General features: G+C 51.6%; 1 protein-coding gene across 5 annotated transcripts in view; it reads right to left on the bottom strand.

Annotated features, from left to right (window-relative positions):
- Positions 1-24,564, bottom strand: part of ABR (ABR activator of RhoGEF and GTPase) — a 187,612-nt gene that overhangs the window by 74,314 nt on the left and 88,734 nt on the right. For 4 of the 5 annotated variants that reach the window (XM_041723785.1, XM_041723784.1, XM_041723788.1 and 1 more), the window contains exon 2: positions 21,165-21,349. In XM_041723785.1, the coding sequence (XP_041579719.1) occupies positions 21,165-21,349 (185 nt within the window). Of the gene's footprint in view, positions 1-7,671; positions 8,145-21,164; positions 21,350-24,564 lie in introns of those variants that run through there. The other variant, XM_041723787.1, reaches the window with a different exon arrangement.

The following is a 24,564-nucleotide window of genomic DNA, read 5'->3' on the forward strand; positions in this document are numbered from 1 at the left end:
TCTAGCTTCACCTCTGGCTATATCTTCCTGTTCCCCAAGGGCTCCAGCCCACAACAGAAGATGCTAGCTGGGGTCCTCAACATCACCCAAGCATTTCCTGACTGCCTCATTGTGCAAGCCACATATCCTAACCGGCCTCCTCCCCACTCCAGGATTCCTTCTCTTCTCTGGTGATTGTGCCCCATTTAGCCTTGAAAGTCTGTCTTGTTAATCTCTTACAAGGACTCTGTTCCACCCCTCCCTTCTGCTGCGGGCTTTGGTTCTGCTACCTGAATTCTTCTAACTGACCTCTGCCTCTCCCTCCTCCCTTCACACCACACACCAGAGCCAGGTTAACCTTATGAGAGCACCAGCTCACACCTGATGCTTGTCAAGGACTTAATACCAATACTGTAAAACCTTGCTATTTGCAACAACATGGGTGGATCTAGAGGGTATAACAGTGAAATAGGTCAGTCATAGAAAGACAAATACCATATGATTTCACACAAAACAAACTAACAAAGAAAAAGAAAGAAACAGAAAACCAGACTCTTTGTAGAACTATATAGAAGAAACTGGTGGTTGCCAGAGGGGAGGTGGGTCAGGGGCTGGGGGAAATGGGTGAAGAGGACTAAGAGTACACTCCAGATGAGCCCTGAGTAACGCAGAGAATTGCTGGATCACTATATTGTACACGAGGCAATAATGTAACACTATGTTAACTATACTGGAATTTAAAAAATAAAAATAAAAAAATCAACATTGCAAGATGTGACTATTCAGGGATCAATTAGGTCATTCATTTATTCGTCCAACAAATATTTACTGAATGGCCACCAGACTCTGTAGATATAAGGAGAAGCAAACACACAATAATCCCTACTCTTATGTGGTTTATAACCTAGAGGAAAGATGGTAAAAAAAACAAGTAAATATAAACATGTAACGATACACTGTGATATGGGGTCTGGCTTAGTCTTTGCTTAAACACCTTTGCCATCTCCTAGCTCCTCTCCCTCCCCTGCTGCCATCCCCTACAGATGGCAGACCTGTTGGCTTTCCCAACCTGCTGGGAGTGTTCATGCCTCTGCACTTACTTCCAGCTGCCTAAGAGGCTTTCTCCCCCTGGGTCTTCTCTGGGCATAGACCCTCCCATCTGACACGTGGGCCCTCTTGTGAATTGCCAGGTGATCCTGGGGGGCCTCTGAAGCAAACTCTTCTGCATATCCCTAAAGGCTGGCAGTGCAAAATACCCCCAGCATGTGGGCCTTGTAAGTTCCTCTTGCACTCCTTTAGCCCTCCAATACCTCACTGAGGTTGGTACTATATTTTCCATCATGCAAACTGGAAGCAAATAGGACTTGGAAGAGGGAAGAAAAGAGCCCAGGATCACACAGCCAGGAAGTGGCAGAGCTGGGATTCCATCCCAGTCCTGGGAATACCAGATTCTAGGCTCTTCCACTGCTTTAATGATGTCCTTGTTCTCATTTTCTTTTTCAAGCATCAGATGCTTACCTGGAATCTCAAACAGAACCCTCTCTGGGCATTACATGCACGCCCTTACTTATTTAGCACAGGCTGGGAGAGTGAATGAAGCTATCAGAAATTTCTGAAGTCTGGAGAAAAGTGGCTTTCCCCCAGCTGCATGACCTGCCCCACTGCATTCCCACAGCTTTCCCACCCTTCCCCAGGTGAGGGCCTGCATCCTTGGCCTTCCATTAGCAACCGGGTTATCAGCTCTGTGCCAGAGGCTGCTGCCCTCAGAGTCTCTGAAATGTATCTGACCCTGTGATAGAAAAACGTCCAGGGATCCCTGGGTGGCGCAGCAGTTTAGCGCCTGCCTTTGGCCCAGGGCGCAATCCTGGTGACCCGGGATCGAATCCCACGTCGGGCTCCCAGTGCGTGGAGCCTGCTTCTCCCTCTGCCTGTGTCTCTGCCTCTCTCTCTCTCTCTGTGACTATCATAAATAAATAAAAATTTAAAAAAAAGAAAAAGAAAAACAACGTCCTGCCAAAGATAGTCCCCCAAACCTATAATTACAGCACCTTATATAGAAAAAAGGATTTTTGCAGGTATGATTAAACTAAGGATTTTTTGATGGAGAGATAATACTGGATTATGTAATCAAAAGGGCTTTTATGAAGGGGTGGCAAGAGGGTCAGAGTCAGAAAAAGCAATGTGACCAGAGAAAGGGAGCAGGGGAAGGGAAAGAGATTGCAAGACTGCAAGATGCCACACTGCTGGCTTTCAGGACCAGGATGGGGCCATGAGCCAAGGAGTACAGGGAGCCTCTAGAAGCTGGAAAAAGGCCTGGGAATGGATTCTCACCCCTAGAGCTTCCAGAAGGAACTGCTAAGCCTTTAAGACTAGTGTATAAGAGAACAAATTTGTGTTTTAAACCACTAAATATGTGGTAACTTATTTCAGCAGCATTAGGAAACCAGTATGGACACTAAGTTTTAGGCAAGGACGATAGTTATTTATTGATGGCTTCACAAGTACCAGGCACTGTTCTAAGAGCTTTCCAGGAATTAACTCACTACAATCCCACAGTCTGGAAGGTGTTGTCATTATCCCTCTGAGGCACAGAGTGGAAATTGCCAGCTGCTTGGAGCTGTTGGCACTTCAGGCAGGCAGCACACCCTTCAAGGAGCAAAGTCCTACTAGCTGGAAGCAGAGCCACAGCCCTAGCCCCTGATGGTCAGATCTGAGGCAGCCCCCTTGCACGTCTGACAAATGGAAACTCACCTTTCATGTTGGGGGCCAGTGCTCCCCTACTGCACCCCACTCCCTTCCTGTTCCCTGACAAAAAAGATGTACCTGAGGGCCTGGAAAACATCCTGTAAGAGAAGTCACTTGAAGCACATTGTGAGCTTAGCTGTAGGGCTGGTTGGACTAGGACCGGAGTGTAGACCTGGTGATTGCAGCTCCTGCCAAGCTCCCCCATCTTGGCATGAGCACAGAACCTGTGACAGTCCTTGCGACAGCCCATTTCAGCAAGACCCTCTCTGCAAGAGACTCTACCTCAGAGTCCAATCTTGAAAGAGCTCCCCCAAAGTCAATAGTCACCTCCAAGAGCTCCACCCTCGGCTACTCTCATTCTGAAATTTTGGCTGGCATAGGGGTGGAAGTGGTGGAGAGCTGTAGCATGTGAAATTAAGTTCTGCTCATGTTACCAACAGGAGGCCTGTTCTCAGTTACCACCCAAAACCTCTTCCCTTTTTCTCTTTTTTTATTTTCTTTCCTCAGACCCACATGTTCCTGGCTTAGAATTATCCAGAAATTCACAATTGTTTCTTCAATCCTTGTGGGGCTATTCTTATTTCATAAAACACCAGCACTGGACATTCATTCACTCTGCCCTATGTGCCAGGCCCTGGGAATACAAATACAATGGTGAGAGAGATGGTCACTGCCTCCAGAGAGCCCTCCAGAGGTGGTACCCACATACCCAGAATCCTCGGGGCCAGTACTCTGAAGAGTTCAGGTCCCCCACAGGATGGCAGCCCCCAGCATAGGGAAGCTGCCTTCTGAGTGACACTGTCTCCATATCTTCCCCAAACGGAGCTCATGAAGTGCAGCCACTGTGGGCTTGTTCATTCCCAGCATTTTACACAATCTGCTAGGCTGAAAGTTTGTTGACTCCCTCCCCCTCCCCCGCCCCCCATCCAAGAGCTCAAGTCCCTCTGGTAGGGTCAGTATCTACAAGGTAAGTTTAGCCAGCTCTGGCCAGGTCTTCTACAGAGTTTAGAGGCTAAATAAAAGGTTTGGCTCGAGGCCAAATCAAGATAGGATCTGTCCAGTAACTTTGACCTCCTCCAAGACAATAGTGAGGACTGAACTGGCAGGGCCACCTGCCATTCAGAGCCTTAGGCCACGTGGCACTACACACAGCAGAGTTCAATTCACGGGCCACACCACTTTTCAAGGAGCCCCAAGCAGGATCTGCACAGAGTAGATGCCACTGGGTCTAGGGGCTGTGCTCATGCTTACCATCAGCCTCAGGACAGCTGGCCCCTCTCTGAGCCACAACAATGCAGGGACATCCAGCCATTCCTCCTCTTCCTAGCGCTAGGCACTGGGGAGGTCTCCTTCAGCTATTTCCTCAGCAGAATTTAGAGGGTGGATCCCTGTGCTCTAGGCTCCTTGCTGTCCAGACTTTAGGCAGGTCCAGCAGTGTTTCCAAAGGCCAGGTATTCATATAACCATCCGTGTAGTTTTGTCATACATACCACCTGCACTACTGGGTACTTAATATTGTTCTTTACAACTGACTTCTTAAAAGCACAGCCTTGGGGCACCTTCCTGGCTCAGTTCCTTAAGCCATTATCCCATTTGCCTCAGGGATAGAGCCCCTCATGTGGCTTCCTGCTCAGTGGGGAGCCTGCTCTCCCTTTCCTTCCTGCACATGCTTTCTCTTTCTCTCTCAATAAATAAAATCCTAAAAAAATAATAATAATAAAGCACAGCCTTACCTCAAGCATTGTGTTTGAAATCGTAAGATGTCTAAGTTGTATTTTCCCTAATATATGCTAAAATATAAGCCTACTATTAAAGTGCAAAAATTACACCTAGGTGCCACCTAAAATCACATCTCAAACCATCATATGCGCAGCTCACACTTCAGGAAATACCTCAGTGGGGGACACAGGCATGGCCATCACTGCCAGTGGGGGCCGAAGACACTGGGGCAGGTGAAGCAAATGTGGGTGTTTCCAACTATTTAAAAACTGGCACAGAATAACACCTGATGGGTTAATCTGCATTACAGAAGGATTTTTCTTCTTGACAAATGGGTTCCTTTAAATAGCAGTTTTTAGATAGCATGGTCGCTATCAGCCCTACATGCCTTTAAATAGAATTGTATGAAAGATTTTTGGAAAGCACACAACTCTGTACCGCCAGGAGGTGATGTTGCTATCGGTATTAACGTTATTGTTTATAGAGAATTAACTCCTCAAAAGGAAGCCTGGGTTGAAAGACAGAGCAAGCTCCAGCCCCAGCTCTGGAGAAAACCACTTTTCACCTCTGTTCCCCAGGAAGATGGAGCATCTCAGAGATGACACTGAAAACAGGATTGATTTATAGGACTGACATTTGGACACATGCTCACGAATACAACCATGGTTTAAAGTAAGTACTCCTGAAAGAAAGTTACAGCAAAGAGAAAACTGCCTTGGATTCCCACCTGCTGTTGAGGAGAGTTTCTTATTCAAGACGGTGAAGACCATCCAGAGCCCAGGACAGGAACGCACCCTCCAGAAGTGCCCTGTGAGTACGCACGTGTGCACATACACACACCGGCACACACGTGCACCCAGTCCAACTCTGACCCAAACACAAGTGGTCTCTCCTCCCCCGAAGTTCATACCCTTTTATCAGAACCTTGAGTACTTTCTCATTCTATTCCTATTATCTGTGCACTTGTCCCCTTGCCCTGAACGGAGAACTCTTTGTGAAAAAGGACGATGCCATGTTCATCTTGTCTCCTCCCCAGTGCCAGGCAAAGTGCTTTGACTAGAACACAACCTGGCAGTGTTTGTTGAATGAATGGATGAGGTTTCTCCCCACCCCTCTGGTAGCCACCTTGTTTGCCTGCTCCCTCTATAACTGACCAAGCTTGGGAGAGAATGAGGGCATCCTAGAGGTGTTCAGGATGAGATGGGGGCCTGGGATTCTCCAACACTCAGGAAGGGCCCCTTCCCCCATGCTGAAACAAGTCCAGGAATATTGAGGCAGCAAAGAGGGGAAGACTCCATCTAGGTGCTCACAGGACTCTGGGAGGATCCGGGGTTTTAGGACTGATGCATGCCTGGGCCCCCTTGGCATCTGTGTGCTTCCTCCTTGGAACACCTCTGAGTAGGAGAAAAAGGTCGGGAACATGGTACACCCTTTGCAGGCCCCATGAAGCCTCCTCACTCTACAAATTCACTGAGCATCAGTCACGTCCCAAGCTCTGTGCAGTGTTCAGTAGTGAATACAACATGGCCCTTGCCCTTGAGGATAACAGGGCATAATTGAGGAGGCAGGTGTCTAGAGTTCTCAGCAGACTGAAATACAGGCTAAGACCCAGGTACAAGCCAGAGTCTAGAGAGCAAGGGTGGATCCATTAGGTCGTACATGAACAGGACCCCATCTGTGCTGGGGAGGAGTTCTCAGAGAAGGCCCATTAGGGACCCCCCCACACACACACATCTCCCATCCCACACACTACTTAGCTCCCAACCAGTGTTCTTGGTTCATTACCAGACTTTTCCCTATCCTGTTTCTGGTGGGAAGGTTGCTCAGATCCTGAGTGCAGAGGCCTTTGCAGGCTAGTAGAGATGTGACTTAACCCCAGTGCTCTGAGCTAGTATCAGAAGAGAGAACCAGGGGTGGGATGCTAGCCACTGCCAGCCTCCCATTACAGCTCCTCTCTCCACTGCACCCAGGCCCACAGCTACAGCTTCACCCAGACACCCCACATCAGCCATCTCCTGTGAGTCTGTAGTCTGTTTTTTACCTCCATTAGCTTGTCCTCTGAACCACACTGCAGTGCGGGCGTGGCAGGACTGTGATCCCCATCTCAAAGGAGGGACAAAGAGGCCCAGAGAGGCCCAGTGGCAGCCCCCAGCCGACAGCAATGCTCTGTGTACCACACCCTCTGGGGTGCAGCCGGCCCCGGCAGGGAAAGGGGCACAAATGGACAGGGTGTTAGGCAACCTGGCTTGCAGTCTGCAAACTCCCTGCCATACATTCCCACTGGCATTCCCTTCTAGCCACAGAACAGAGGTGATGAGCAAAAGGCCGAGGTTAGGGCTCTTAGAAGTGGGCTAAGGTGAAAGAAAGGAAGAATCAATGGTGCAGTGTGCCATGCCTTCAGGCAGCACTGGTGTGGTTGCAAGGGAGGTAGACCCCCGCCCCTGGGGAGGAGGTGAAGAGAAGGAAAGGGGATTGATGCACAGCCCCCTCCTGCTCTGCCTTTAAGGCAAGTGCTATGAAAGGACAGGACCACTGCTGGGAAGAATGTTCAAAGCCCTAGACTGAGTGGGCTGGGGCCCTGGCAGATGCTTCTTGCCTACACCCACCTTGGGAAAAATGCCTACCCACCTGGCTCCTGCCTGGAAGCCAGCTGTTATCACCCCATTTTCAGCGGATCCAATTCTATTCCTTCAATGGAGCTCAGTGGCCTCTGGCTCCCAATCTTTCCCCATGCTCTCTGGCCTCAGCTCCCAAGTCTCCTTGCTCAGAAGCAAGTGGCCCCTTCGGCCAGAACTTCCCAAGTGCCCTTATCCTACTGTAGCCATGGAAACAGTGAATTATGGCCTCCTGGTTTCAAGTCCACCAGCTCCTCTGGGGCAGCAGGCTCACAACCACCGCCGTGCCCACCAGGTGACTTATGTCACTGCCAGAGAAAGACCCCAGCACAGCTGGCCTGGGGAAAACCAGCAGCCACTCCCGCTGCGAACAACTGGTCCGGGGGGAGGAGGAAGGCAGGCACCGTACCTCTGCCCTGGGAACAGCTGCCAGAGAGCTCAGCCCCTCGCATCCCCTCGCTTCCTGCCCCTGCCGGCCAGAGTGCGGTGTTTCCACCCAGCCATGAGGTCTGTGCACAAACCAGCCATTTCTGCCCGCACACGGCTTCGGCAGTCGAGAGCTGCCAGCCCTGCCCCTCCCCCGACAAGCATCCAGGGCGTGTCACGTTCCCACCTTCACGGCCACCAAGAAGGGGGACCCTGAGCCGGGGCTGGTCGGGGTTCCCAGCTCGCACTCCTCCAGGAGAAACACATCTTCATCCTCCAGCACCTTGTCCAAAAAGCCTATAGCCTCCTCTTCCTCTTCCATGGCAGCCGGAGGCGCGGAGGGCAAACAGGAAGCGAGGTCCACGCAGCAGCAGCAGCCGTTGCCGCCGCCGCCCCCGAGGGAGGCAGGCGGGCAGGGAGGGGACGAGCGTGCAGGGCAGGCCTAAACCAGCATGCTGGCCTCCCCGGAGTCAGTCCTGGCGCCCGGCCACCGGCTCCCGATGAAAGGCTCCATTATGAACCTTTTCCTGCCGCCGCTTCCCAGCCCTCCCGCGCGCCGGGGCTGCGGGCCGCCTCGCGCGCGTCCCCGGCCCGGAGAGGGGCCGCCGCGCTCGGGCAGCCCCGCCGCCGCCGCCCGCCGCCGCCGCGAGCGCAGGGCCGTCACCGGAGAGACCGCGCGGCGCGCCGGCGGACCAGGAGGAGGCGCCCCCGCCGGCCGCCGCGGCCCTTCCTGCGGTGCGCGCCGGCCCGGGCGCAGGCGGGGCCCCGCGCTCCCCGGCCGCCGCTCCGCTCCCGAGCTCGGGCCGGCCGCCCCGCCGCCCCGCCGCCGCCGCGGGCCCCGGCGATCCCGCCCTTTCTGGACTCCGAGGCTCGCGTTTGCTATTAATACACAGGAAATGCACGACTTGACTTGTGAGGTGGAGCCGTTCCCTCTGCGGTCACCGGCCGGCGGCTGGCGGAGGCTTCTGGAGCGCGGAGGAGGGGCGAGGAGGCCGCAGACGGGCCGGGCGCAGGGGGAGGTCTGCTTCCCAGAGACAGGCTTTATTTACAGCCCCTCGCCAGAGCCCGGGCAGCAGGGGGAGGAGCGGCGGAGCAGCTGCCCGCGCGGCCTCGGGGAGGACCGGCGAACCTCGCTGTCACCTTGGGGTGGCCACAAGCTGAGCCCCCTGCTCATCTCTGCCTCAGGTCCTGACACCTTTGCAGAGAGGAGGCCAGGGCCTGACGAGGAGACAGTTTCTATCACCACTGTGGTTGGGAGAACAAGGCTTTGTGCAAAGGAGGCCTGGGCCGCCTCACTGCAACAGAACCAGAAGTGCCAGCCAGGGTCTGCAGCAGGCCCACCTCGGACTGCGGGAGGTGCCACATCTCCTACTCACGGATGCTGCTGGGATGAGCAGTCCCACCTCCCTGGGGCTCTTCTGCCTCCAGAGAGGCCTCTGCCCAGTAGAGCCAGCCTGATGGCAGAGGATACACATAAACCCAGGACGGGTAACACCAGCAGCCCTTCCCGCTCCCAGCCTGCTTCCCTTGGCTTTAGCGAGGGTGGCAGAAGCGAGATCCACCCAGATAGTGAAGTCCACGTTGTGGTTGTCTAGGCCCCAGCCAGAGGGGAGCATCCATTTACTCTCCTGAGGGAGGAGTTCAGGGGCAGCACCTGGGAAAAGCTCTTTCACCACACAATACCTAGGGCAAAGGTTGCAAACTCCTGTAGCCGCCAGAGTGCAGCTAGGTAGGAGTGAGCCAGGTAGGAGCAGAGTGGAGTGAAAAATTCCACCACTCAGCTCCAGCTAATGGCTGCTAGGGCAATATAGGCTTCAGGGTGCCCCATCTCAGATTGTCCTAGAAAAGCTGGGGATTTGGATTCTTAGCTGATATCTCTCCATTTAAAAATGATGGCAGATAAATGACATTAAAACAAAACGAAGAGGCGCCTGGGTGGCTCAGTGGTTGAGCATCTGCCTTTGGCTCGGGTCGTGATCCCAGGGTCCTGGGATTGAGTCCTCCATCAGGCTCCCCTCAGGGAGCCTGCTTCTCCCTCTGTGTATGTCTCTGACCCTCTCTCTTTGTCTCGCGGGAATAAATGGATAAAATCTTTAAAAACAAACAAACAAAATGAAATGAAACATGGTGCAGTCTAAATAAAACACATCCATGAACTGAATTAGGACCACAGACAAGGCTGCAGAAGACTGCAGAAGATTGTTTCTTTGAGGGAAGCTGGGAGTTGTGTAGGTATGGGAGATTGGGGGGGGGGTGTTCCCCGAATATCCCACTGTCCCATTTCCTCACTGGACCTGGCATCTTGGAATCCAGTTCAGCGTCACACACTACCAACCCACTTCCCTTTGTAAATCTGCATAATAGGTGCTACCAGGTAGATGAAGTAAAAATTCAGAATTCTGGGTGGTGATCAAGTGAAGATTAAGGATTCTGGGTGGTGAGCCCTGAAGCTTCAGCCCCACACAAGCCAACCCCCACAATCTCCCACCAGCCCCTAGACAATGTCTCCAGCCAGGGATTCCCCTGAAATCTTCCTGATGCTTCTGGTTCACAATGTTCTCTCCTAAAACATAGTTGCCAGGACCAGTCAGCATGGCTCTTAATGATCCACTGTCTGACCTGTCCATCAGTGTGTGTATGTACCACCAGCCTCCTTATGCACATGTCACATACCCTGTTAGGTGGTAATATTAGGCCACAGCGGGGAGGACTCAAACTCTTTGGAAATGAGCTCCAAAGGAAGATCAACTGTGCACCATCCTGGGTCCACCTGACATCACTGCCTCACCTTTCCACTGGATACCTCAGTTAAGAACAGGGCCCCTGGCTGAGCCTCCAAGCTGGATGGAAGTTTGAGGAGAGAGGAGAATGGAAATGGTTTATCCCAACTCCCCAAAGAAGTCTGTGGAAGCTCTGAGTTTGAGGTGGGTGCGTCTCCTGCTATTCTGTTGGAGTTGAGAATATGTCCTCATCGCTGACTGCCTGTCACCAAAGGTGAAATACAAACTGAGGGATTTGGGGTAGGCTCTTTGGGGCCTCAAGGCTGACAGGGTTCCACAGAGGCACACCCCACTTTATACCCCACCCCCTCCCTCAGTCCCTGGTTTTTCCCTGTCCTTGCCCTGGCTGGGTTATAAATACCCGGAGCACATCTGAAGGGCGCTTTCAGCCACAATTCCTCATTTGGTTTGGGCGGGTGAGGCTGTTCCCAGAGCTTGGGAACAACTGGGCCTGGCATTCCCCAGGGCACAAGTGTGCCAGCCCAGGGCTCTATGTCACAGCTTCTGTTTCCCACCCTGCAAGTTTCAAGTACATGGCAGGACTGCCCCCACTGATCAGACAAGCAGGTCGAATGGGAGAAGGGTCTAAAAGCCCAAGGGCCCCTCCTATGTCCCTTCTCCCACCCAAGTGAGCATGAAGTACCCTTAGAAGTCTCCTGGAGTATCCCCCTCTTCATTTCCCATGCCCCTAGCCAGTATATCAATACCCACTTCTTCCCCATACCCTGAAACCTCTCAGAAGCTGCTCCCTTAACATCCAAGGCATCTCTGCTCCACCCCACCCCAGCTGGCTGGAAATTCCAGTGAGTAACTAGAATGCCCTTCCATCTTCATCGGGCACACAGACACCACTTAGAGGCCCTAAGTCCTCCCCCTGGTGGGGGGGGGGGAAGTGACTCACAAGTCCCAGCAATGCTCCCTCCCTTTCCCCTACAAGTGCCCAGAGCCAGCCCTGGACCTGAGCTTCCTCTCTGCATCCTCCACACTCCACTGCTTCAGCCTGGCTCCTGCTCCTCCTTCCAGAGAGGGAGCCTGTTTCAAAGGTATCTAAACTGCCTTATTTCAAAGCCGGAGGCCTCCCTCTCCTACTCCACAGCCTCTGCAGTCTGGGCTTTGGCAAATCCCTCAGCTCCCATGAGCATGCTAGTGCTGCTCTGACCGCTCTGGCTCAGGCTGGCCCTCCTTTCTCTGGCCTCCTGTAAACTGGAGTCACCCATTCAGGACCCCAGCCTTGGCCCGCTGCTCTCTACCCTCTCTACCTCTCATCCCTTCTCGCTTCCAGGCCAATGGCAACCCATCACCATTTGTAGCTCCAGCATCTTGCTCAGCTCCAAGCATGACATCTACACTGTCAAGCTGCATCTCTTCCCTTGGAAGTTCTACCAACAGCCCCTCAACTCCACATATCTAGACCAAATGACCCTTCTCTCTCCCTAAGCCAGCTTCCCCTTCTGGCTTTTCCCCTTCTGTTGGCAGGGCCACCATCTTGCAACTCTTCCTTCCCCCAGGCCCCACATCCCTTTTACAGAATCCCTTTGGTTCTTCCTTCTTTTCCTTTTCTAAAGCCACCGCCCCAGACAAAGTTTGCATCTCACTCCTACACTGTCAGGATAACATTCCATTCTGAGTCCTGATCTTGCCTGTCCATCTATCTGTTCACTTGTTTGCTCTTTCATACTCAGAGAAGGCCTGGCATTACAAACACAAATCCAAGAGTGCTCTCAACCTATATCAAGTGAAGGACATAGGAACAAAAGAGACGGTGTCTCAGTGATCAACACAGGGGAACGCAGGACAAAGGCACTATCCCTGCCTCAGAGGAAAAGCCTCACAGAGAGCGGCTTCTAAACAGCATTTGGAAAAGGGGAAGAGTTTGTGGGCAAAGGGAGGAGGGAGGCCAGAAAGGAGAACTTCTTTCTGTGCAAACACAGAGGGAGGCCAGAATAGAAAAGGGGCAGGAGGTGAGTTTGGAGAAGCACACTATGGAGGGTGAGGGGCACTGACTGCGATTTCTTTTCTTTTCTTTTCTTTTCTTTTCTTTTCTTTTCTTTTCTTTTCTTTTCGAGAGAGAGAGGTGGAGAGGGGCAAAAGAAGAGAGAGAATCCTAAGCAGGCTCCAACACCTAGCATGGAGCCAGATGTGGCGCTCGATCTCACAACCCTGAGATCATGACCTGAGCCAAAACCAAGAGTCAGACACTTAATTGACTGAGAATTCTGACACTTGCCAAGCCCACACTCTCAAAGCCACTGATAGTGTCCTCTCCCCAAACCCCATGGTCTTCCCTCATACTCACTCTCCATCCCTTATTCTCTTAGTCACTAAATCAATAAGTATTTGTTAACTGCCTACTGTGCACTGGGCATTCATAATGCTGCCACAAATGGGACACTATGTCTACTTCCATGGAGCTGATAGGCTTAGGGCCAGACTGACCATTGTCATTCTGGCCAAGGCAGTGCCAAGAATGGGGCACTATCTTAGAACTATGGGGCTGAGGTACAATTCCCCCAGAAAGGATAACATGGAAGTGTCTGTTGTGATTTTAAATTTTCACATCCTCTGACCCAGCAACTGTAAGGGATTTTTCTGAAAAATATTTATTTTTTTCAAAAGATTTATTTATCTATTTTAGAGGAAGAGCATGCACGGGAGGGGGGGATGAGTCTTAAGCAGACTCTGCACTGAGGGTGGAGTCTGATGTGGGGCTCCATGTCACAATCCTGAGATCATGACCTGAGCTGAAACCAAGAGTCTGATGGACACTTAACCAACGGAACCATGCAGGTGTGCTCCTATGTAGTTTTAAATGTTCACACTCTCTGACTCAGCAACTCCACTTTAAGACATTTTTCTGCAAAAATATTTCTACAAGTGTACAAAGATCTGTGGACGAAGACATTCACTGCAGTAATGCTTATACCAGCGCAAGACTAGAAACAGCCCAAATGTCTAGCGGAAGTGGATGGTTAAGTGAATTACGGCACATTCGTAAAGTGAAATACGTGTGCAGTCATAAAGAAAGAAGAATGAGGTGGATCTATACTTACTGATATACAAAATATCCAAGACCTACTAAGTAAAATAAGGAGAGCAAATTGCATAACAGTATACCAGTATGATTTAAGAAAAAAGCATATATACATATTTATATATCACATGGAAAAATAAGGAGAAGTATACAACCAACTTTTAACAGAAGTTCTATCTGTAGGATGGGACATTAGGAGACTTTTACTTTCTACATTATATATTTCTGTACAGTTAATTTTCAGTGATGTAATCAGAGAAAATAAAGAAGTTAAAAAAAGAAGTGCCACAGTTGGGAAAGCAGACTGGGCTCTGAGTGCACAAGACAGATGCAGCTGATGCAGCAAAGGGGGAGTCACAGAAGGTTTGCTGGAGGAGATGACATTGAAGTTCATACCTCGAAATGACCAAGGGTTAGCCATGTGAGTAGAGATGACAGAGAAGGCAGATGGGACTGTGTGAGGCACAAGGAAATGAATTCAGTCTGGGTGGCGAGTGTGCATTCATTCGATCACTCAATTGACATTTACTGAGCATCCGTTATGCATCAGGCACAGTTCTAGGCACTAGAGTTTTCAATGAAACAAAACAGACAAGACTTCATCTTGGAGCTCACATTCATGAGGCTGCAGAAGTAGTCAGGGGACAAGTGGTCAGATCAAGCAGAGTCTTGACAGCATGGCTAAGGGTTGTATTTTACCACTAGGAGAAAGGAATGCATTGGAGGGTTTCTTTTCTTTTTCCTTTTTTTTGCACTGGAGGGTTTTAAGCAGGGAATGACATGACCATTGTTCAATGGTCTTGCCTCCCATTAACATCAGATTATTCTTTCTGAAACATTGCTCACTCTGCCCAGCAGGAAGCCACCAGGTCAGCTTCAACAAGGGGAATGGGGCCCTTGCTGGCAACTCAACCAATCAACAGCCTCTGCTACTCGCTCTCCCCTGAACTGGTCAGGCACATTCTCACTTCCCGGCCTCATACTGGGCTTGAAGCCTCTTCTCCCTCCTCTATGACTATCCCTGGCCCTCTCAACTTTCTTAGCAAAAGCTGAAGTTCTACCTCCAGATTTTCTGGAGCTCAGTAGACTCTGGGCCAATAGGAACAGACACCACCCAATGGGAACTGACCCCAAGGGGCCAGTGCCAGGGGCAGGCAGAGTCTGCTACAGCCGCAGATCAAATCAGACACATCGTCTTCCTGGTAACCGTGCTTCTCCCTCTGCCTTTCTCTCTCTGTTACAGAAGTCATTCCAAAAGTCATATATAGTTTATTACATAAAGCCAATGTTGGGAAGACGCCAGTACATGATACCCCTTATATGGCAAAACAAAAACAAAAAGAACTCCCCTAGATCCTGGATTTGAATCCTCACTCTGCTGGTTGCCATTTGTGTGACCCTGGGCAAGTCGCTCAAGCTCCCAAGGTCTCAATTTCCTCATCTGTAAAATGGGGACAATTATAGCACCAAGTTCGGGGTTGCAGAGAGGACTAGAACATGTAGGGCAGTGCCTGGCAAGTGTCAGCCCTTGTTAGGCACTAGCTATTCTCCTTTCCTTTGGCAGTGGTGGTGGGGTGTGGGGAGCACAGAAGTGGGGGCCCTAGCTCACTCCAAGCATCACCTCCCACCTCTTCTATTGGGCCCAAGGCCATTATCCTTTTCTCAAACTTCAGGAGGTTTTCTCACATTCCAGAACTTACACAGCCCTCTATCTAGAATGTTTTCCTGACCAGGACCCAAGCAGAACACTACCTACTCTCTGAAGCTACCTCCCACGGACTCCCCTCCCTGGTTCCCTGACCTGAGGTCACACGATTCCTCCCTTGGGATGCTGTGCATCTCTCAAGGCTGTTGCACAGATGGCCTTGAAATAGAGGGAGTATGTGTGTGTTGGGGGAGGGGGGTGTCAGGAAAACCTCATTCCTGCTAATTCCCCCAAAGAGTTGGAACAATATCTTATAAGAAGTAGGTGCTCCGAAAATACTTAGTGAGTAGACATGGAAGCTTCTAGGGCAAGGCAAAGGATCTCTCAAGAAGATAAATCAAGGGGTTCAGATTAGATGAATGATTCCTATGGAAAGTGGTTGTATGATGGGGGCTCCTGGGACTAAAGGGAACACAGTCCTACTGAAGGAAACCAGGCTGAGGGGCGGGGGAGAGTGAGAATCCACCAGTGCCAAATGCAGCAGACCAAGTGTGGCTTTATCTCGATATCCCAGCACTTCCATCCTTCCTTAGCACACAAACTCTTAGCAGTGGGTTGGTGTCCAGCAAGGTGGGCTTAAGGGGAGCACCTTGCAGTGGCAGTCAGGGAGAAGGGAAGGCAGATTGTGACCAAGTGAGAAATAGCCCAAGACAACTCTAACCTCCTTCCCAGCAACCAGGCTCGCCTTTTTGTGCCTCTCTCCCTGCTGAATCCTGCCTGGTGGTGTCCCCCAAAGGGGCCTTCACCACGGAGGAATGCTGCTGGGAGCTAAGCCACCTCTGCAGGACTAGAGCAGGGACAGGAAGGTCCTAGGGCAGCCAGAGCTGGCCTCATGAGGAACTGGGTTCCCATCCTAGGAGAGATTCAAATTCAACTCCCACATTGGGAGTGGGTCCTCTTGTGTGGCACGGCATAAGGTGTTCTTATGGATCTATGTCACTTGGTCCTCGCAGCAGCCCTTCCAGATAGGAGGCATTTATCCTCATTTACAGCCGAGAGTACCAACACTCTGCAAGTTGCCCAAAGCCACACAGCCAGAAAAATATAAAACAAAGGTGCCAAGTCTCCTATTCTGGAGAGGTCACAGAGAGCGGCTGTGACGAGTACCCTACCACTTACCCACTATGGGGCCCCGCATGGGTTGTGTAACCTCTCTGCATCCAGGTTTCCATATCTGCAAAAGAGGGCCATAACGGTGCTCTTCCTCACAGGGTCATGATGAGGGCTAAGAGCACTGATGTTTATAAAGTGCCATACCAGCGCCTGAATTTAGCAACTGCTGTGAAAGTGTTTCCATGCGTTCTCTTTGTTCTACTACACAGGTAGGAGATTGAGGGATCTGGAGGCCCTCCAGACAGAAGCAGCCAGTCCACAGCCTTGAGGGTGGAAGGCTCACCAGCACATTGTCCATATAAAAGAAAGCACTAACACACACCAGTGGAGAAATGAGGCTTGGTGCAAGTCCAAGCAGCTGTGATGATGAGGAGGAAGGGGTAGGGAAGACAAGGACAATGGTGATCATTTCAACACTCTCCCACTCTTACTTTGGATTCTCCTGCTAGCTGAAGTCTGAGCCCCTCAATTAATCCTTTTATTAGAAACCTCTGAACTGGGGCAGCCCGGGTGGGTCAGCGGTTTAGCGCAGCCTTCAGCCCAGGGTGTGATTCTGGAGACCCGGGATCCTGCTTTTCTGTGTCTCTGCCTCTCTGTGTGTGTGTGTCTCTCATGACTGAATAAATAAAAATCTGAAAGAAAGCAGAAAAGAAAGAAAAGAAAAGAAAAGAAAAGAAAAGAAAAGAAAAGAAAGGAAAAGAAAGGAAAGGAAAAGGAAAAGGAAAAGGAAAAGGAAAAGGAAAAGGAAAAGAAAAAGAAAAAGAAAAAGAAAAAGAAAAAGAAAAAGAAAAAGAAAAAGAAAAAGAAAAAGAAAAAGAAAAAGAAAACAAAACCTCTGAACTGCATGCATCTGGGTACCACAGGAACTATAGAATGAGTCTGACACTGAGCAGTCCCACCCACACACATACAAACTTTGCAATTGCAAAGTGCTCTGCCTAATGCTGTCTTATGGAAACTTCACAACAGCTGTGAGGTCAGGAGGGAGGAAATTCTCAGTATCTTCCCTGTACAGATCTGTCAACTATAGCCCAGCCAGGGTGAGTGACATCCTTCAGGTCACACAGCTAGAAAATGCTAGCACTAAGACAACACCAAATCTTTGCGTTGTTTCCATTTTTTACTGCATCTCCTAAGAGGGGAGACAGAGGAATCTATGGCTTATAGGGAGCAAGCTTTTCTGTAAGACCACGTTCCTGGCAGAGGAATGTCTGTCCCCACTTGTTGGCTGAGATCAAGAGTCCCTGCCCTTCCTTCCCAAGGCGAAACCAGACACTCTCAGCTGAATCGAGCCAGCAGTGGTGTGAGGCTCCAGACTACTAAGGAGCCCTGCTCAGCTTGGGCTTGAAGAGAGTGAGGGGTTTGCAGGGCAGGGCTTCAGGTTTCACCCTGATGCCCGGTGAGCTGCACAGCTGGGGGTATATCTAAGACAAGAGCAGTAGAGCAAGGCTGTTGGGGACATGTTGGGGAATGAGCATTGTGTGTCCTGCCAACACTATAGAGACCTGGCTTCATCTAGGCTACGATACCTCGCAGGACTGATCCCCCCCAGAAAGGGGGTTGCAAAAAGCAGATTCAGTTGTTATCTAGGAAATATTCATTAGCCTAGGTCCTTGCAATGGTCTTGGCTCCAAAAGCTGGCAAGAAAAGTCCTGTGGGTCCCAGTCACCAAGGATGGAGCATCATGATGAGCCCAACCTAATGCTGCAGGCTTTACCTGAGCTATCCCAGTCCCTCCTCTCAATAATCCTTTGGGTAGGTGAGCCTATTTCAAGATGATCAGGGAGCACCTGAGTGGCTCAGTTAGTCAAGCATCTGATTTCATCATAGGTCATTATCTCAGGGTCATGAGATCAAGCCCCACATGGGGCTCCATACTCAGCATGGAGTCTGCTTAAGATTCTCTCCATCTCCCTCTGTCCCACCCTCCACTCTCCCTCTCCTTCTCCCTTTCAAATAAATAAATTAAAGTAAAAAAAAAATAAAGATGAGGAAAGCTCATGTTCCTCCCATTTTCCAGGGCACTGAGTAAAGCTGCTAAGATGGCCACATTCATGTGTCAACCTGACTGGGCCATGGGTACCCAGACATTTATTGAAAATGATTCCAAGTGTGGCAGTGAGAGCGGTTCTGAGTGAAATTAACATTTGGATCAGGTGACTGGATAGAGCAGGTTGTTCTCCCTAATGTGAGTGGTGGGCCTCATCTAACCAACTGAAGACCCAAATAGAAGAAAAAGACTGAATAAGAGGGGACTCTTCCTGCCAGGTGAGCTGAGTCATGAGTCTCTTTCAGGTTTTACACTCAGCCCGAAACATTGGCTCTTCTTGGATTTTGAGCCTGCTGGCTTCAGACTGCAATGTATGCCACTTGGCTCTGCTGTTCTTAGGCCTTTAGGCTCAACCTAAAACTATACATCATTCCTGCATGTCCAACTTGCTGACTAAAGGTCTTGGGACTTCTTGGCATCCATAATGAAGCACACCAGTTCCTTATAAATCTCTCTATATCTTATAAATATCTAGATCTAGATGCAGATGCAGATGCAGGTAGGCATCCCATTGGTTCTATTTCTCTGGAGGACCCTGACCAAATACAAAGACCAAACCTTAGGCTTCCCGGCACAGGTTGGCTGCATATTTCGTTATGAAATGCCCAGCTGCCAGAGGCCAGACATCTGAATATCTAGAACAATTGTCTGATTTAGTCCAAAAGTCCCCTTGGTTCCCAAGGCCCCAACAGGAAGCCTGGCAGGGAGGAGCCCTGACTAGCCAAAAGAGCAGAGCCAAGTAGCAGAAACCTTCATTTTCTTTTGTTTTGTTTTGTTTTCTTTTTTTGTTTTTAACCAAAACAACCCCCAAGTACTCCGGAAGGGGTGTGTCAACGCTCCCCAGCACCCCAATGTAAACAGCAATACTTGCAGAGTCCACTAGATGGAGCCAGTGACCCGGTGGAAAGGACAGAACTGCAACCAACTCTAGGAGTGAAAGCTGGCAGGCAGAGGGTGTGAGGGTGCGTGGGGCTGGAATCTTCACCACCATCCCCAAGTTGGATAAGTGGTCCTCACCCCCATCTTGTATGACTTCTAGTCAATGGTGTAAAAAATCAATTCCAGGGTTTCCAAGCCCTTTTAGTCAGTTGTCACTGTAGCATCTCTGGATTTCAAAGCCTCAAACCAAGTTATTCCCTTGTGAGCCACCAAGCAAAGTGGGCAGCCACAAAGTGAAAAAAGTCACTACTCCAAAGCCTCAGAGCTCCAGGGAGGGCTACGGGGGTAGGGGTGTCTCCTGTTGTGCCTGTTTCACTGGAGAAGGCACCAGACAGTATCCTTCATCAAGGAATCTAAAAATCAATGGGCCCGCATTCTAGCAAGGTGATCAGGAACGGGACAGTGACAGGGAGCAAGGAGGAAGGCAGAGAGGGGAGAAGTAAATGGCAAAAGTGCTTTTCTTTTCAGCCAGTAGCTCTATTCAGCCACAGGTTCTCAACCCTTAGCTAGCATTCCTGGTCCCGGGTTGGGTCCTATAGTTAATCTTCCTGCATCTGCTCATAATGAGGTAACAGCTTAGTCGTCCGGGGGTCCTCTGAGCTGTTTGGTCAGAGACCTGAAGGCAAGGATGGGAACAAGAATTTTCTCCTTGTTTCCCCTGGGTGGCCTTAGCTCAGGTCCCAGAATACTCCCCCCTTCATCAGTAGAAAAACCCTACCCTACATGTTCAAGATGGTGGTCTCTCACTTTCCTTAGGACGACAGGGCAACAATCTAGAATGCTGGCTGTGGGGGGTCCCGAGCCTCACTGGTCCCTTCCACTGTTCACCTGCCCCCACCATCCATTTCCAAACCTGCACTGCCTGGCAGCCACTAAGCTCTGCCGCAGGCCTCTGTTGCCATGGCAACAATCTGGCTTCCCCCAAGTGGGAAGCTGGTTGCCAAGGCCCTTGTTGCCAAAGGCTATAACAGCCACCCTGGCGTGTGAAGAGGGGGTGAGAGGAGGGGCGGAGGGTGACCAAGGAGGCTGCAAGGCAAAGAAGCAGGGGGTTCTCCAGAAATGATAGGGCAGCCCTCCTGCTGGAGTGGGGATTGCTGGGCCCTTCAGGAGGGGAACAAGTATCCCACCACACTTCAGTGACTTCTCCTGGGCTGTATCAGAGAGAAGAAAGGGGACCTCCACAAAACACACCTGGACAAGCCCTCTACCAAGCAGGACCAGGCACTCCAAGTCCCACCCCTCCCCCCAATTGAGGAATGGCTTTGATTCTCCCCAACACCAGAAAAATAGCCCCCAGGAGCCTCTATGTTTCCCTCATCCCTGTGTTTCAGGTACACGCGTACAAGCTGGGCACAGACAGAGCTGATCTCTGTGGCCAGAAGCAGCATTCATTATAAGGATTACAAGCCTCCTACCTTGTCTCAAAGCACATACTTAATATTCCTTGTAAAATGTTTCTCTTTGGAGCAGAGCTCCTATCAGTCGACAGGAGGAGAGGGGGACACCATTAGAGCTCATTCCGTTCCAGAGTCACCAGAGGAGGGCAGAATGGGGCCTTTAATCTTCAGGGAATGTTACTGAAGCAACTCACTCCACCCCACAGAGAGCAGAGAGACCAGCCTTGCTTTGCCTAGCAGGCATCTGTACCATACAGCCCGCAGGTCACATGCGCAGCCCTTCCCAGCTGCAACCCAGAGGAGAGCCTGTTCTCTCCCCCAGGCCCCATCCTGCTCGAGAGGGGCTGGAAGAGAAAGCTGAGAGAGGAAGTGAGGGTGTCCAGGAGGCAGGGGAAACAGATGGCTGGTAGAGGAGGCAGAGATAGGTACAGGGGTGGCAGAGAGAGCAGCAGGTGGTGGGGGGCGGGGAGCCTAGTCTACGAGGTGCCCGGGACCTGAAGGAGGTAACGAGGGCATCAAGAACATCCAGGTCCACACGTCCCTAGCCCTGCTCCCCCAGGAGCATCCCAAGCATTCTCTGGCCTGTGACACAGAGGCCTGCTTAGCCCCCCCACCCCCTGTGGCCCTCTCTTCCCCAACCCAGAAGGAAAATCAGGTGTACCTACCCCAGGTGCCAGCCCCTCGGGTGGGGTGGGAGAGATGCTGTCCCCGCCGCCCTGGCCACGGGCGCTGAGCTGGGGTGACATGGTGGGCGACTCGTCGATGTATGGCATGGTCTCCGAGCCCTCTGGGGGCCCCTTCTGCTCTTCATTCCCTTCTCCGTCGTAGTCGTCTGCCCCGTAGCTGAAGTCTGAGACAAGGAACAAGAAAGGCCACTGAGAGTCCTCCACGAGGGCTGCCAGGGACTGGTAGCGCGGTGGGCGCCGGCGGCGACCCCCGGCTGCCATGTCCCCCACCGCAGCATGCAGGGCCTGGCCCGGGTGGGGGCTGCGCGGGGGCCCCGGGCGTCGGGAGAGGCTGGGGAGCGCCAGCAGGCAACGGGGCTGCAGTTCAGGGGCTGCTGGGAGTCAGGGAGGAGCGGCTCCACGGTTGCCACCCGCTTAATAGCATGTCAGTTGCAGATTCTGAGCTGCCGTTTCCTTTGCCTCCTGCCTAATTCCAAATCTAAAAATTCACAGTGGGAGCAGGAGGCAGGACGCTTCCAACTCTCCTCTCTGAGTCACCATTTTGCTTTTTATAGGGAATAAGGAGGTGGGGCGGGCCGAGCGATGTCACTTCCTGAGCCCCTCCTCCTTGGGTACCATTTGTACATTGAGCCGATCCCTGGTGTGGGGGGCAGCACAGGTTTCAGGGTGGAGGGTGCAGGTACCGCACCCGCCTCCAAACAAGGCCCCCTGCACAAGATGGAGTCCGAGGCTGGCAGGGTGTGGGTGAGAGGGTGGCTCCAAGGGACAGGGTTTCATGGCAGACTCAAAAGCTGGCACTTCTTTCTGTGATTTCAATGGAGGCTCCCTTCAGAGAAGGGGGAAGAAAAGGCCGCGGGGAAGTCGAGCTGCTGTTAACTGCCTTGGTGCTGCTGGCACCAAGCAGGCTGCACAGCCCACGCACAGGCAGCCCTGCCAAGGGGACAGTGGGCTGACAGCACCTCAGAAAGGCCCCCAAGCTCCACCAGTGGGGTCTCTCCTGCAGCAGCACCGGCAACCCTCTCACTGCCCCTCACCCTCTGTCTGGACCCCGTACCATCAACTGCTCAGATATCACATCTTCCAGGATGTCTTCCCTGGCACCTCAGCTCAGAACTACAGCATGTGGCCTCCCAGTGCTTCTGTTGATCCTGCCCACTTGTCCCTGAGCCCCTGGGCCAGGAACTGGCTGTCTCAGTCATAGTTGTGTGCCCAGAACCCACAGGCCCACGAGCAGTAGGACCTCGGGAAGTAATGTGCAGACGGAATGAATGAGCAGAGGAATGCACTGTCCCTCTCAGGTCTCGGGTTTGAGCCAAATTCTCCACGGGGCCCTGGCTCCTCCTCTTCTGTCACAACATACCAGGCCCTGGGCAGCCAGCAGCCTGAGAATGGTGTTAACAGGTCACCAAGGTTTCTGGCCACAGCTTACTCAGTCCAATCTGGCCCTTCGGCAGCCAGGAGCTTCCTCAGGCTCGCGGCACCTGCTCCCCCTGACTTTCGCTCCAGTCCCTATGCTGACAGCCCATTAAGCTGTCAGAGGATGTAAGCTGTTATTTTTTTTTCCCCAGAATAGGCATGTATGTGAAGAACCATGAGATCCAGCCGCCGAAATGTGTGCATGCCAGGCACACGGAAATAGGGCCCACTGACGGGAGGACACAGGGCTTGTGCACGAGGCTGGCAGCGGAGGGAGCCGATTCTGCTATTTCCAGGGGGCAGAAGGAAGGAAAAGAAGCTGCAGAGTCCAGTAGGCCCAAGTCTGGCACTGTGAGGGAGCCCGGCTGTTTAGTGAGGTCTCCTCATTTTGGAGAAGCTTAAGGAGGGAACGAAACATTTGTTAATCAACCTCTCCTCCAGGAGGTTCCCAGCTGCCCTGCTAGTGCTTGGAGTCAAGGCCAGGGTATGAGCTATGGTGAACCCTGACCTAGCCAACAGTTCAGATGCCAGCAGGCCATGCTGACCCTCCTCAACATTGACCTATATTCCCAGAAGTCACAGGATGAGATCTGGATAAGATCCAATTCATTCTCATCAGAGTGGCAGCCGTGAACCTGTGTCTCCTATTCCTCTCAACCTAGAAACATCTGTGAGGCTCTTGGTACTATCCCCAATTTATAGCCAAGGTCAGGGAGTCTCAGAAAGATTAGCCCAGAGAAGATCTGAGCCCAGGTGTGCCTGTCTGTCTCCAAATGCCATCCTTTTCCCTTTGAGTGTCTAACTTCCAGAGAAGTCTACTTCCACAGCTCTCCTTGTCAGGGGGAGTTGACCAAAGAGGGGAGGGACAGGCGCCAGCCACAGCAGTGGGGGAGGCCCAGGGGTACACACACAGAGCCCTCTGCAAATGTTCTTAGATACTTTCCCTTTCATTCCACCCTCTGTAAAACCAGTCAGAGACCCAGGAGAACCTTTACCAGGAAAAGGGTACAAAAGACACAAAAAAGAGAGAAACCAATTCTCAGAGAAGGAAGGAGCCCTGGGAACTCAGGAGGATGGAAATCTACCAACCACGGGCTTCAGTTTATAAGAAGCCACAGATAAAAAGGCTCGGCCGCCAGGTCTCAAAAGAGAGAAGGCAGAGGAGGCTGCTAACAGCCAATATCCGTTTCCCTTCCTAGTAGCAGAAGTATCATTATATTTGGAGTGGCAGTGTGCCCAGTGGCTAACTAAAAGACTACTTTCCCTAGTGGTGTGAGCCATGTGGTTAAGTTCCAGCCAATGAGATGTTAAGTGGATATGTGTGGAACTTTGAGGAAGGCTGCTAAAAACGATTGGCTTAGCTGGAAGGTATACCACACCCTACTCCACCCCCACCCCCATGGTTCCTCCTTCTATTGCCAGTTTGGCAAGAAGATGGGATGGCTGGAGCTCCAGCGGCCATATTAAACCATGAAGTGATACTGAGGGTAGAAGCCAGCGCTGAAGCTAGCTGAGCAGACAGCTAGGAACCTGGGCTGGTGATGGCACAATGAGTTGCCATACCACCCCTGGACTGCCTACCTCCAGACTGCTGCTTCTTTTTAAGATTTTATTTGTTTAGGGATGCCTGGGTGGCTTAGTGGTCGAGTGTCTGCCTTTGGCTCAGGGCGTGACCCTGCAGTTCCAGGACTGAGTTTCACATCAGGCTTCCTGCAGGGGACCTGCTTCTCCCTCTGCCTGTGTCTCTGCCTCTCTCTCTGTGTCTCTCATGAATAAATAAAGTCTTTTAAAAATATGTATTTTATTTATTTAGGGGCACCTGGGTGGCTCAATTGGTTGAGTGCCTGCCTTTGGCTCAGGTCATGATCCCAGGATCCCAGAATTGAACCTCCCTGCTCCGCAGGGTTGGGGGTGTGGGGGGGGGCCTGCTTCTCCCTTTCCCTGTCTCTCCCCGTGCTTGTGC

Source organism: Vulpes lagopus, chromosome 12, assembly GCF_018345385.1.
Source record: "Vulpes lagopus strain Blue_001 chromosome 12, ASM1834538v1, whole genome shotgun sequence".
NCBI lineage: Eukaryota > Metazoa > Chordata > Mammalia > Carnivora > Canidae > Vulpes > Vulpes lagopus.